This window comes from Saccostrea echinata, unplaced genomic scaffold, assembly GCF_033153115.1.
Source record: "Saccostrea echinata isolate AGI-Se365-2 ecotype Australia unplaced genomic scaffold, CSIRO_AGI_Sech_v1 ptg000003l, whole genome shotgun sequence".
In the NCBI taxonomy this organism is placed as follows: domain Eukaryota; kingdom Metazoa; phylum Mollusca; class Bivalvia; order Ostreida; family Ostreidae; genus Saccostrea; species Saccostrea echinata.
Genome location: NW_026889752.1, coordinates 12,833,899 through 12,847,076, shown reverse-complemented (window position 1 = coordinate 12,847,076; position 13,178 = coordinate 12,833,899). Strand labels below are relative to the sequence as shown.

At 31.5% G+C, this 13,178-nt stretch overlaps 1 protein-coding gene across 1 annotated transcript; it reads left to right on the top strand.

The window, feature by feature from the left end:
- The first annotated feature begins 1,001 nt into the window (after window positions 1-1,001).
- Window positions 1,002-7,914, top strand: LOC133178889 (uncharacterized). The gene is made up of 11 exons (XM_061313551.1): window positions 1,002-1,084; window positions 1,182-1,407; window positions 2,790-2,906; window positions 3,186-3,270; window positions 3,758-3,885; window positions 4,183-4,257; window positions 4,583-4,634; window positions 6,128-6,202; window positions 6,496-6,610; window positions 6,813-7,092; window positions 7,480-7,914. Exons 1-11 carry the CDS (start codon window positions 1,031-1,033, stop codon window positions 7,671-7,673), a joined length of 1,401 nt encoding a protein of 466 aa, XP_061169535.1. The 5' UTR covers window positions 1,002-1,030; the 3' UTR covers window positions 7,674-7,914.
- Window positions 7,915-13,178: the final 5,264 nt, after the last annotated feature.

Sequence of the window (13,178 nt, the reverse complement as noted above, 5' to 3'; positions counted from 1 at the left end):
CAAAATATGTTATTATAATGCCAGAATAAAGTTGACAGCATCCTGTAGTATTCTTTTAAAACAATAAGTAACAAGATACATTTCATGGTATTTGGATTGACATTCTTTTAAAGTTCCCATACTCCAAATAAATTAATGATGTCAGAAAACCTACATCATTGTTCTAAAACAAACAACTGTGTTGCAATGATCAGCAATGTACAATAGTAAGCATGTAATAATATTTTTAAATGTTACTTTAGTAGTACATATCATGTATATTATTACTATTTTGAGTCACATAATTATATTAAAAAAGCTTCTCTTTGTTGAAGCAATTATAGTGAATCTAATTATAGATGGTATTTAAAACACAACCGTCTAAAAAAAGAAAAAAAAGATAAAAATTTTAAATCAATGAATGATATATGTGCACTTTCAAAAATTTGGAATAGCAGTACGAGTGCTTGTGTATAAATATTTTCATTTTCATATCTTGTGATTAATCCTGGACTCTATTAACTCTGGTAGACCCAATAGACGTATACTAATTTTTACAAATTAAGAAACAACAAACATTGAAATGCAATACAGGGGGAAAAAACTAATGACCTTCAAATGTCAACAAAGAGGGTAGAATGCACTTTAATACTAAAACTTATAAAAAATTAACTGGTAATTGAAAATAATTCTGTACATCTTTATTTCAATTGTGATCGGTTCCTCTATTCATTTTTTTAAAAAAAATATTTGTTTGATATGAATGCTATCAAACACCTCTTAGTGTCTTTTACTAGGTTTGAATGCTTCAGATAGGAGTGGGGGGGGGGGGGGGGGGTCATATATCTGAACCTAGTTTAGATGTCGTTGATGTATCACCTAGTCTTTGTAATAAAGTAACATTACTTGCCTGTTTTGGCAATATGTTTATAATCATTAGCTTTCCATTTTGTGGTAGTAATTTTCTTATTTCGATTTTAAAACAATGCTTAAAACTAAACGTTATAATATTTACATTGTAGCAACTATTCAGGCTATGATTTGACTAAGGATGAGAGCATTTCTCCTATCAATTATCTTTCTACCCATAAGTACAATATTATTCGTAAGTATTTTTATTTATTTTTTGAAAAAAAAAACTGGCCATTTGAAATTATTATTTCTACCTCAGAATTCCAATTCTTCACTTTTTTTATATGCAGTCAACACTGGGCCTATCATGTCCAGTTTCCGTACCAACGGTATCCTACGTGTCCAAATGTCCTTCTAATGAATCAGAATGGGAATCAGCAGCACAACAAAAACAGTGCAACAAACTGGCAACACTGCAGAAATGCACCGAGCCTGAAAAGTTTGTATACCACTGTGTTTTAAACAAGGATGGGACAAAATATTTAGAGGTCTGTGCCCAATCCTGGTTTATGTCAGGTAGGTCGATTTACAGGTACATGTTATATGTCATCTTGCATGCCTTGTAAAATCCTAACGGACAAACTTTGTTATGCAGGAAAACATTATTGATATAAAGGTTGTTTGTAACTAAGAGGTATGTCATGATTTCTAGCCAAGGTCAAGGTCACGCGATTCTGCAACTAATAACTTTAAAAGTGGAAACTTTGACAATGTGGAAACAATGATGAATTTCCCAAATATACTAATTCGTCAACTTTCACATTCGTGTTATAGAGCACTGATAAGTACTAGTAAATCGTCAAAGTCCCTACTCGCTATTTCTCTAATATACCGATATCGTCAAACTTTATAACTACTACAGTATTCTTATGGTCATGGCTTCTTTAAGACTGTGGATGGTTGTATTTTAAAATCTTATCTCAATGATTGCTCAAGATTTAATTTCTTAACCAAATACATTCAAACAAGATTTAGGCTATAAAAATTATTTAGCAAGTTTTAGTTTTGTTTAATCCATCTAATAAAGGAATATGACTTTCATAGTTGAAACTCTCGTCTAAATCAGAATTGTTCGAATATAATTATGTAAAATTGAAAATGTCTGCAATAAGTCTAAAATAGTCAAGAGCATCATTATAAACCATACCCGATTTACTACACTTTTAACGTATTTATATAGCATTTAATGTGTTTCTTTTATGATAATTAAAGTATTATTTGTATACATGTTGACTTTGTGCTCATTCAGAAACTAAAGTAGCACGTTTACATGTGCCCGGTTTCTGATCTAATCATGTTTTAAATATTAAGGCTATTATTCTCTTCTTTGTTTGTTTTTTTAATCAGATATTTAAACAAGCAATATAAATCGTTAAAATATATGATCGAAAATAATAGTCTTAGCTTGCTTTATTTATATCTTCATTTGACAAATATGACATTTAAGACTCTTTAAGAACATGTGAACCCGGTGGATCAATGTACTTAAAATGAGACTTTTTGTTTCGCTTTTCCACTAACGCTTCAATATGTATTGAAAAGTATCTAGTACAGGAGTGAAAATACAAGTCTAATGATTATTTTATGGCCTTATGAATATATTTTTATGACGAAAGTACAAAAAATGTTTTGAAGTGGATAAGACAAAATGAGAGATTTTCTTCTATTTATCATTCATTTCACAGAAAAACAAAAATAATCTGGTGTATTTCCTCTTCCCCCGACGAACATTGATCAATTTAAAACTGAAAATTATCATTACTCATTACAGAAGAACTCGTTAAACGCTTAATTAATATTTTTTTTAAAATTTGAAATCTTTACGCATTTTCATTTCTATGTAAACATTGAATTCATGTTTGTTGTGGCTAAAAAAGAAGTTTTTTGTTTTTTTCTAGGATACTGTGCAAGATTCAGTGTAGCAGATGGGAGAATAATTAATGACCCAGGGCTAGACTGTACAACATTTTCCACACCGTGTCCTTCAAGATTTCAGTCAAATGAATCATTTAAATGTAAACACTTTTTTTGTGATGTATAAAAGATAAATAATATAATATAATATAATATAATATAATATAATATAATGTAATATAATATAATATAATATAATATAATATAATATAATATAATATAATATAATATGACATTCAAGCTATTAGAATTGAAAATTAGCACTAAATTATAATTAAAAAAATGTGTTTACATATGTGTGTCTGAGAGAGAGAGAGAGAGAGAGAGAGAGAGAGAGAGAGAGAGAGAGAGAGAGAGAATAAATATCCTTATCATTTCAGATCAGGAATGTTATGCTAGTCTTCAACAGCCTTTTCCTTCAAACATTTTCAAAAATGTTGAAAAAGTTACAGCAGAGACAGAATCGTATGTATGAATTCACTGATACAATTGTCGTGTTTCTCTTTAACGTAGGTATATATCTAAAAACCAAAATGTATTTAGTGCGTCATATGAAACTAAAAACGATAGCTTATTTCGTTTTATAATAGAAATAGAAATAAAAATCACCCATACTTTCATGTGTTATCGTTCAGACGGAAAGAGAAACCTATTGAAAGTCATTTAGTTTTCTGATGTTCTTTTTTTTCTCTGAAATTGACCCTGATCAAAGGAGTGAAAATCAACATTAAATTTAATGCTTCAGTTTATTGTGAATTTTATTATTATGTTTAGAACCATTTTAATCTGGTTTATGATGTCTGCGTAATTTACTGCTCGCAAAAAAATAATATACTTTTACTTATCAAGAAGATGATATATTGATTTTTTTTTAATAAGAAAAAAAATAATTGTGTAGAAGTATCGTAAATACCATTATATCTGTTATTCATTGTTTTTGTTTTTTAAATAGAAACAACACTTTACTAGTCGGCCTTCTGTGTGTTTTTGTGATAACAACTGTCCTACTGGCAATATTCGTAGCCATTTTAAAAAAGAAAAAACTTCTTGACTGGTGTAGGACAAGAAGAGAGAAATCTGGTAATGTAAAAATTTATAAACATGAAAATCGTAAACTCGTGTATTTCATGGTTAATTGGTAGCAACAGATAAATTTCACGTATATTAATGAAATAATATTTTATTATAGCAGCTAATCTTAACACAGAGTGTTGTAATTTTTTAATTTTTATAAAAAAAAAAAATATTCTAAAATTAATTGTTTATCCACAATACTTTAAAGAAGCAAAAGTGGTGTTCTAGAAATTCTAGAATGGTAGATAAAAATCGATTAGATACAAAAGTGTTTACCCTTATGTTTCAAACTATTTTTTCTAGGGGAATTGAATGATATTCAGCGTCTTCCCTGCGAAGAAGAAACACCATTAAAGGAAGAGATTGTAATTGAGACTGGTAAATAGCATTTTTCTCTTTCAATCTACTAAAAATGTTTCAATGAAAAAATATATACCGCTTCATATATAGTATAGGTGCGTATATGATTTGGAGAATTTGTCAAATTCATACGATATTTCGATAAGAAACGAGAAACAAAGCCTTAAATACCAACAACGAAGCAATATTTCTTTTTATATGCTTGCTAAGTAGAATAAAAACACAAAAAGTATGACAATTATTTTCAACTATGATGACAAGGGCAGATTAATTGCTTACAGTGATATTCTATCATTTCCGATATGAACCATGAGTTAAAAATAATGCTATTTTTTACCACCAGAAGTTCCTAGTACAACTGAAACAAAAGAAAAGGAAGCAGAACAACCAAAAAAGTAAGCTTAATTATGATTTAAAAAAAAATAAAAACTAGAAACTTTGCACAGTTTCCAGCTCCTTAAAGAAAGATTTTCTTTCCAATTTATGTTACTGAGCGACATAGTTCCGCCACAGTAAAATATAAACGCCAAAGTAAGCTCATTGACGATCAGGAAGATAAATGTAACCTTTATGAATCTCAAAATGAACGTCCTTATGTACTGTTTTCAGTTTCCTATGCTTAACTATTAAATTTCTCTAATTAACACCCATTGTTTTGATCGCACAATCAATTATCTTCTATAGACCTCGCTAGACGTTATATATGAATGAAAAGAAACAAGCAATTTTTTTTCTCACAAATCCTGGTAATTGCAAATAAAATTTTTAATACTAATTAATAACTAAGATTTACATAAGATAACCACGTCTCTAAAATTGCATTAGCACTGTGAGTGACACATCGCTCGTGTATCGTAATCATGTATTGATGTTTATGTTGAGAATTAATGATAGATCCATCTAATTCTAAACTGCTAATATTTTTTATACACAAGTTTTAAGATACTACACTCAGCTGAGACCAATAATGGCAAAAAGTTAGATGAAAGCTTGATTGTGTGACCAACCAGAATTTACTCTATTCTTTAATGAACACTGTAGATGTAAACAAAATTAATTTAAAAAAAGGTTAAGCACTTAAAACTTGTTATTATTGGTACCATTCCTTTTAGATTCTATAAGCTTATGCTTGTTTTTAATCACAAGTACGAATTGGTGTGTGTCGGGGGGGGGGGGGGGTCTTCAAAGTATAAATATATATCCAAACATTCTAATATTTGTTTTACATTATCTTTACTCGATGTCCATAACATTTATTTCATTATCATATTTTTTTTTCACTTTACCAATAAATAATACAATGCTTGTAGTAAACTGTCTAGCGATTCAAAATCAGATTTATGAAAAAATCGGAGTATATTCTAACCTATTTCATAAGGCTAAAAATTAGATTCTCTTACCAATTAATTTTTTTCACTTATGTATCTCGGTCATTCAAATTTAATCGCAAAGAGAGGGAATCTAAAACTAAAAGCAGATAATCGAAGCTTAGAATCTGTTAGATTTAACATCTGCAAATTTACAATACTTTAAGGTCTAATCTAAAATACATGTATATGACACTTTTCCTTTCAGTCATAAGTATTGACATCATGTCTATCTGCTGGTGATTAACAGACTGATATCAAATCTACCTGCTACTAAATGACGAAAATTTTGTTACAGTCTGTCTTTTTGCATGTTTATTAGGTCAGTCTAGATTGTAGGTGTGGTAGGAACTCATTTCTCTTGCAAATGCATTTTAACTAAATTCAAGCAAACAAAACATCCTTTTCACAATATATAGTGTTGTTAAGGTGTAAAGATTCGTGAAAGTTTCACAGAGCAGGTAATACATTTGTTTAAACAATAAATCAACTAATGCAAATCATCACTGTGTATTTTGTAGCAAGGAAGAAAACCAGGCGTCCGGTAGTATTTCTCCTGATACTAAAGAGGAGGAAAACGGTGCCACCAAAACTGCGTAAATTTTAATTCGTAACTTAAACTAAGATAAAATGAAATATTATTTTAAGCCAATTCTAACTTGTATAGCCTCATAGGCTTCCTCACTGTTTGAGACTGAACTGAAACACACAACGTTAAATCAAGCGTGAAAGAGATTAATTGGAAAGAAAACATTTTCTTGTGCAATTCTGGAAGCATATAAAATATCGTAATTTAAAAGAAAATGAAATCGCATTTTTATTATATATTGCATTTTTTTGAAATTTCATAAAAGATAAATCATGTTATTACTGCCAAACTTACTCTTAGAGATACTCCTGCAAAAGAGGAAGCAGCTGCTGCTAAGGATTCTGATGAAGTAGAATGTGTTGAAAATATGAGTTTCAGGACGCTCTCTGGCTTGCGCGGTGTATGCAGTTTGAAGGTAGTTCTTGAAATAAATTCTCAAAATATAAGTAAATGCTAATTTGAGTAATTCTGTGGGAAAGAATAATTACATGTGTAGTATACTATGCAATGGTGATTTTAGTTTCAAAATGAATTAAGAAAGTTACATGGTATTTTAAAAGTTAAATGATACAATGATATTGGTGTTATAAAGATGACCTCTGTTTTGCATTTTATAGAATGTGGCAATAATTTCTGACCTTAGAAGAAATTTGTCGAAAGAGTTGCATAAAAGACTGGAAGATATATGGATAGTACAGGAAGAAAGTGGTATAATATATAATGACGAAACTACGTTCGTGGAGTTAAAGAAACATCAACAACATATTGAAGTTATGATTGGAAATGAAAATCGATTCATACCTGAGGAGTATGGAAGCACTGATGCAGAAATCGATGTAATTACTAACAAGTTTGGAGCATCTCGGAAATGCAGAATGACTTGCGACCACCTAACGGGTAATCAATCAATTTTTATTAGAACCTAGGTACAGAATCTATTAATAAACATTCATACAAAAAGATTAACTATATATACATTTATACACCTGCACTATTATTGTAAACACTATTTGTATATCTCAAAGATATCAATGTCAACCAACATTTCTTCATTATATATATATATATATATATATATATATATATATATATATATATATATATATATATATATATATATATATATATATATATATATATATATATATATATTTGTATATATATATATATATATATATATATATATATATATATATATATATATATATATATATAATAAAAGCATGTGTTTTTATGATCTGTACACAGTGAATAGTGTTCTAAGATAACAATTTTAATTTCTAGAGCCGGAGAATCTTTTCAATTACACCAAAGATAAGATCATGAGAAGAAATGCTGTGGTAGAATGTCCGAAATGTCAGGCTTCGTGGGAAATGGAAGAACTTCTTACAAAATCTGATATGTCAGCAGACGAGCAGATATTTTTCAATAAAGCAATGTCAATTAATATACAGGCAAAGAAAAAGTTTCACATATAAAAGACATTAAAGTTTATACTGCATATGTATTCAAAATATTTTACTTTATGATAGTTTACATAAGATATGAATACCACCAGAATTCTAATTCATACTATTACATGAAGAAGCAAAATATTTGCTCTATCGAGAAGGCTTTATATTAAATGTGAGCCCAATACTTTGATGTATTTTACGTTTAATGTGATTAACTTTGATTAAGTATAATAAATAATGTTTGAATTTATAAAGTTTTATTATTAACATGGTGTAAAGAAATATGCATTAAAATCAAATTTTATAAAAGATGATTATTTTTGTAATTTTCATTGGCTGAAAGGAAGTCACATGATATTTGTCCTTTTGTGATATTGACACGAAAGTGCTTCCGCGGAATATATTGTACGATTCACCGTTCGGCTGCACCAAAGTTACGTAGAACGTGACGTCATAATATAAGAAGCATGTTTTTACCATTGTGACGTTATGACAGCCAAGTCTGTTAGGACAGTGTCAGATTATTCATTTTGAGTAATTATATAATATAGCTCTTATGGACTTCAGTCAACGGTCAGTATGTGGTTGTAAGAGCCCAAGTCAAGTGACATTGACCTTAGACAGAGAAAATGATAGTGACCTCGCAAGGTTGGTCGCTATCACTTTCTGTGTCTTCGGTCAACATCACTTACATGGGTCCTTATAACCACATATCGACCTACATTGATGTCCATAATTGTATTATATTTCACTGATATACGTATTATGCAGTATATTAATTGTTTTAACAACCTTTATTCTACTGACTTACTTAAATGAGAACTCTGTTTTCTAGATATCCCAATAAGCACTTTCCTTACGTTAGTTGAACAATAAATTCATGAGACTTGTGGGTTTGAATTTGAGTTTTTCTGTTCCATTTTATATTCAAACAACTAAAATCATACTTTTGTTAAATAAGTTTCACCACTTATAGGCTTTAGAGATTTACAGTGTTGCTAATCTAAACGTATTCTTGACAAACAAAGCCACCCTTTACACAAGATGGAATCTATGTACTTTTAAGATTTTACTCTCGGAGATTTCAAATAAGCAATTTTGAATAATAAACTGTTTTGCAAGATACATTCTTAATCAGTGTAGCTTTTCGTCTTTAAAAATTGATTTTGAATGTACCGTTTTAATTTCCACCAACAAAAGAGGAATCAATGTAGGACCATCATCTACAATAGAAATCACTAAGGCTGTAAAGACAAAGGCAATAAAATTGGAAAGGCAGCTGGTCCAGATGGTATCCCTACTGATGCACTCAAAGCTGTTCCAAGAAAGTCTGCAGAGATGTTACAACCACTACTCTAAAAGAAGATGAAAAAAATAATATACCTGGATAAACTACCCATGAAAGGTGACCCGTAGCATTGTGGAAATTGGCGAGGAGTCATGCTTTTATCCCTCGCCAGCAAGATATTAACAAGAATAATCTTGGAAAGAATGAAAGGAATATTAAACAGAAACTAAGATAAGAGCAAGTGGCGTTTCGCCAAGACAGATCATTCACAGACCACATTGCCACACTTTATATTATCACTGAACAGTCCAGTGAATGACAGTCTCCTCTTTACTCAAACTTTGTGAACTTTGAGAAGGCCTTCAACAGTGTATATAGATCAACCATTTGGAAGTTAATACGGCATGAAGGAATTCCACCAAAGACCAGTAGCATCATCAGGAATCTGTAAGACGATGCCACATGTCACATCATCTACAGTGTGAAGGTCAAGGATCCTTTTAGTGTGGATACAGGAGTAAGGCAGTGCTGTATTCTCTCTCCCACTATATTTGTGATAGTCATTGACTGGGTCATGCGGAAAAAAGCAAAGGGCAGGAAGATCGGAATCTAGTGGACCTTCACCAAACAGCTCGAGGACCTAGATATTGCAGATGATATTGACCTGCTCTCCCACAAACAACAACATGCTCAGAGAAAATTGTCCCAATTAGCGTTAGAAGTTCCAAAGACTGGCCTTAAAATAAACACCAGGAAAACAGAGGTGATGAGAATCAATAACAAACAGGAGATATCAAACCATTCAAATAAATAGAACATCAAAGAAAATGACATATTCATCTGTCTTAAGAAAGTCGTCAGCGAGGACAGGGGAGCTGATGACGATGTCAAAGCAAAATCAACAAGGCAAGACACGAATTCAATGACCTCACACAAATATTGAACTCCAACGCACTTTTCATAAACAGCAATATCAGGATTTTCAAAAATGTTAAATCAGTTCTTCTTCATGGTTCTGAGACCTGGAAGGTAACCAAAACGATAACTAACCAACTCCAGTCTTTCATCAACAAATGTTTCCGCCATATCCTTAACATAAGATGGCCTGACACCATATATGGGATTGAACCAATCGAAATCCTATTTACATTGATATAAAAGAGAAAAAATGGGGATGGATAGATCACACTATGCAAATCTCCGGACAATATTACAAATTAATTGAAATAATATTGTATACCCAACTCTGTATTGAATTTGATTTGGTCACTTTACGTTTTTGACAGTCACGTGATAATTGAATAAAATGTATACTGTAAGTAGGTCATAAACAAATTTCACTATCGCAAGGACATAACTTAGTTGAAATAAAAAAAGCAATAAATTGTTTCTACAAAACTTGTAGTTTCTGGAGTTGATCCTTACGTCGCGGGTTCGAATCCCACCGTGGGACATGCAGACCGTATAAACCGAGGTCCCGTGTCGCAGTAGGTACAGGCACGAACAAAAATCCCTCACTGCTCAATAGCCCTGAGTGCCGAGCATAAGTCAAACTTTGCAGCTCTCCACCGGCAAGTGGTGGCGTCTCCATATAAGTGAAAAATTCTCGAGAGGGACATTAAAGCAGAACACGGCTCATAAAAAGGCATACACCATTTCCGATATTACTACCATTCATTACACCTGTCTGCTTTATTGTCACGGGTATTGGCGTAGAATGGCGATCCATGTTCGTGCTGGTTACCGTGCAATATCTTTGTTTACATTTTATTGCAGTAACGTGTATTTGTGTTTGTTTGTATACTCCACTGACCTGTGCAACTGTTGTAAGATTCTTTAGTATCTTACTCTCCTTTATTAGAAGTATTCAGTTATTTTTTCTTGAAAATCTTCGAGCAACTAGACCAGAAAATGGTCCTAAGGGATAAGCTAGGGCCACAATAGGGAATACATAGGGAAAAGCTTCCATACTCCTCTTCTAAAGAACAGCAAAGCTATGATTTTATATTTCCATGTAAAACTTTGATTTCGTATTGCGATCCACCCTTTCCCAGGAACCATGATCAGAACAATTTACAAATACACTACCTACGTAAATATTCCAGATAAGATTCAGCTTCTCTAACCCAGTGTTTTTTCAGTAGAAGATTCTTTAATGATTCTACCCTATTTTTGTCTTTTTTTGATTATCGCTTCATAGAAGGGGGCCTGCCCCCTCATTTCTATAATTTAGCCAGGAATGTTTTGTACAAACTTTGGTCATATTTGAAGATGGGTGAACAAGGCATGCATGCGCAGAATGTCATTAACTTCATATATAAAGGAAAATCATATTCAATTTGTGAATTAAGCATCTAGAGTAAAGTTCTTATTACTGAAATTTATGAAATTTTAATAAACAAATCTTTTATGTACAAAAAATTTTATCGATTTTTTTTAAAATTAAATAATAATGTGGTATTCCTGGAATTCAATCCCTAGCAATAAAAATTCTGAGTATCATTTTGCTTTGAGACTAATACGTTAACCAATATTCTACAATTCTCCTGATGACTGGTTGCATTTAAAGCATGTTTGTGACATGACTCTTGACTTAATGGACTTCAAGTATTTCTCGGAAAGATGCCGAAGTGTATTTTTAAGGTATATTAGGTCTTTGCTCCATGTTTTGGTACACCAAAAAATGTATATTTTACGCAACCTTCAAGGATTAACTTAAAAAAAAATGAGCGAAGACCTACTCATAACCAAAAAAGTGTGTATAGGTATAAGAAATGTAAAAACAGTGATCTATCTCAAAAACCCACAAACAATACAAATATGTGAATACAGCATAAAACTCGGATCCCTGGAAATTTCAGGGTGGGATAAGTTTCCTAGGATGAGTAAGTATCCCCTTTGACCGGTCAAACCCACCTTGTTACATATGTATTGATCAGGTAGACAAAATCTTGTTTGCCCTCTTTGATGTGGGTATGCTATTTCAAAGGTAAATAATTTCAATCTTAATGAGAATTTTTGCAAATTGTAGAGATTTTACGTAAAGTAAACTTTAATGTTAAATGAAATATCAGAGAAAATTTTGATTTTATTGAAATTTCATTTTTCACCTTCATGTTTGTCGCACTATAGACATTCGCTAAGCATATTCTTTGCCTACTGGTTCCTGGGAAGAAGTTGAAAATGTGAAAAGTTCACAGACGGACGCCAGACAACGGATGATCTGAAAAGTTAACTTGAGCTTGGATCTCCAATCCTGGACACAGTTTTTGGCTTACAATAAAAGTTTTCTCCCTACAGTATTGCGAGTAATGTTGTCAGTCTGTCTCGCTCCAATCCGTGAGCGCGTGTGTATTTGTCAGTCTCTCTCTCTCTCCTTACGACCCTAGTAAATATTAGTCAAAACAATGTATTATATAGTCTATAAATAGTCCCTAAATAATCTATACAAACGCAAACAGTTCATAATACTACATATTCACTGGATTTGAAGCGTATTTATCGGAGGGTCAGTGCGCTGCAGTGGCATTGTGACGTCACAATTAATACCTCAAACAACGTTGAAAACAATGGTTGCAACAGTCAGAACCACTCAGCTACGTTAAGGAAGGCCTGAGTTCACATTTGTGATGCACTGTATGGGAAGTTTCATTGTGACGTCATTAAAAATTTCACAAGCGACAAAAATCTATTTAACTACATGATAATGCGTAAATGAAAACTTGCATTCATTTATTTTATCAAGTATTTATAAAAGAATGTAAAATCACAACATTTGATAACAACACTGCCGAGTAATTAGAAGCAAATCTTATGTCAGAAATGACGTCACTAGCCTTGACTTGACGCAGTACAAGTGATCCAGAGGAGTGGATCCATTGGTTTAATAATTACAAAAATGCTTAAATAAATATAAAACCATCGCAAATGTTTAAATCTAATCAATAAAATTGAAAGTAAATAATTTATTTAAAACACATATGTAGATTATTATTTTATCTAGGTGCCATGGAGCTGCACAACGACATAGAATGTAAAGAATATCGCTAACACGATAATTGTATTCCTAATTTACCTCAAAAGTGCAAGGGCATAGACTACACTGTTTGAGCTGAAATACGGAATATCAATTGCCTATATCATGTATATTTTAAAAAGTGCTGGGAGCTGATTATGGTCGGCGTAGCATTATTTTTATTCATGACAGAATTAAAGCAAAGTAGGAATTTTTAGCTATTGTA

What these genes read in the sequence shown, in the direction of transcription:
- LOC133178889 (XM_061313551.1), top strand. Translation starts at nt 1,031, where the DNA reads ATGAGAGCATTTCTCCTATCAATTATCTTTCTACCCATAAGTACAATA. An exon ending in GTTACAGCAGAGACAGAATC is followed by an intron (nt 3,271 to 3,757) that starts GTATGTATGAAT and finishes TTTTTTAAATAG; the next exon opens with AAACAACACTTTACTAGTCG. An exon ending in GACAAGAAGAGAGAAATCTG is followed by an intron (nt 3,886 to 4,182) that starts GTAATGTAAAAA and finishes TATTTTTTCTAG; the next exon opens with GGGAATTGAATGATATTCAG.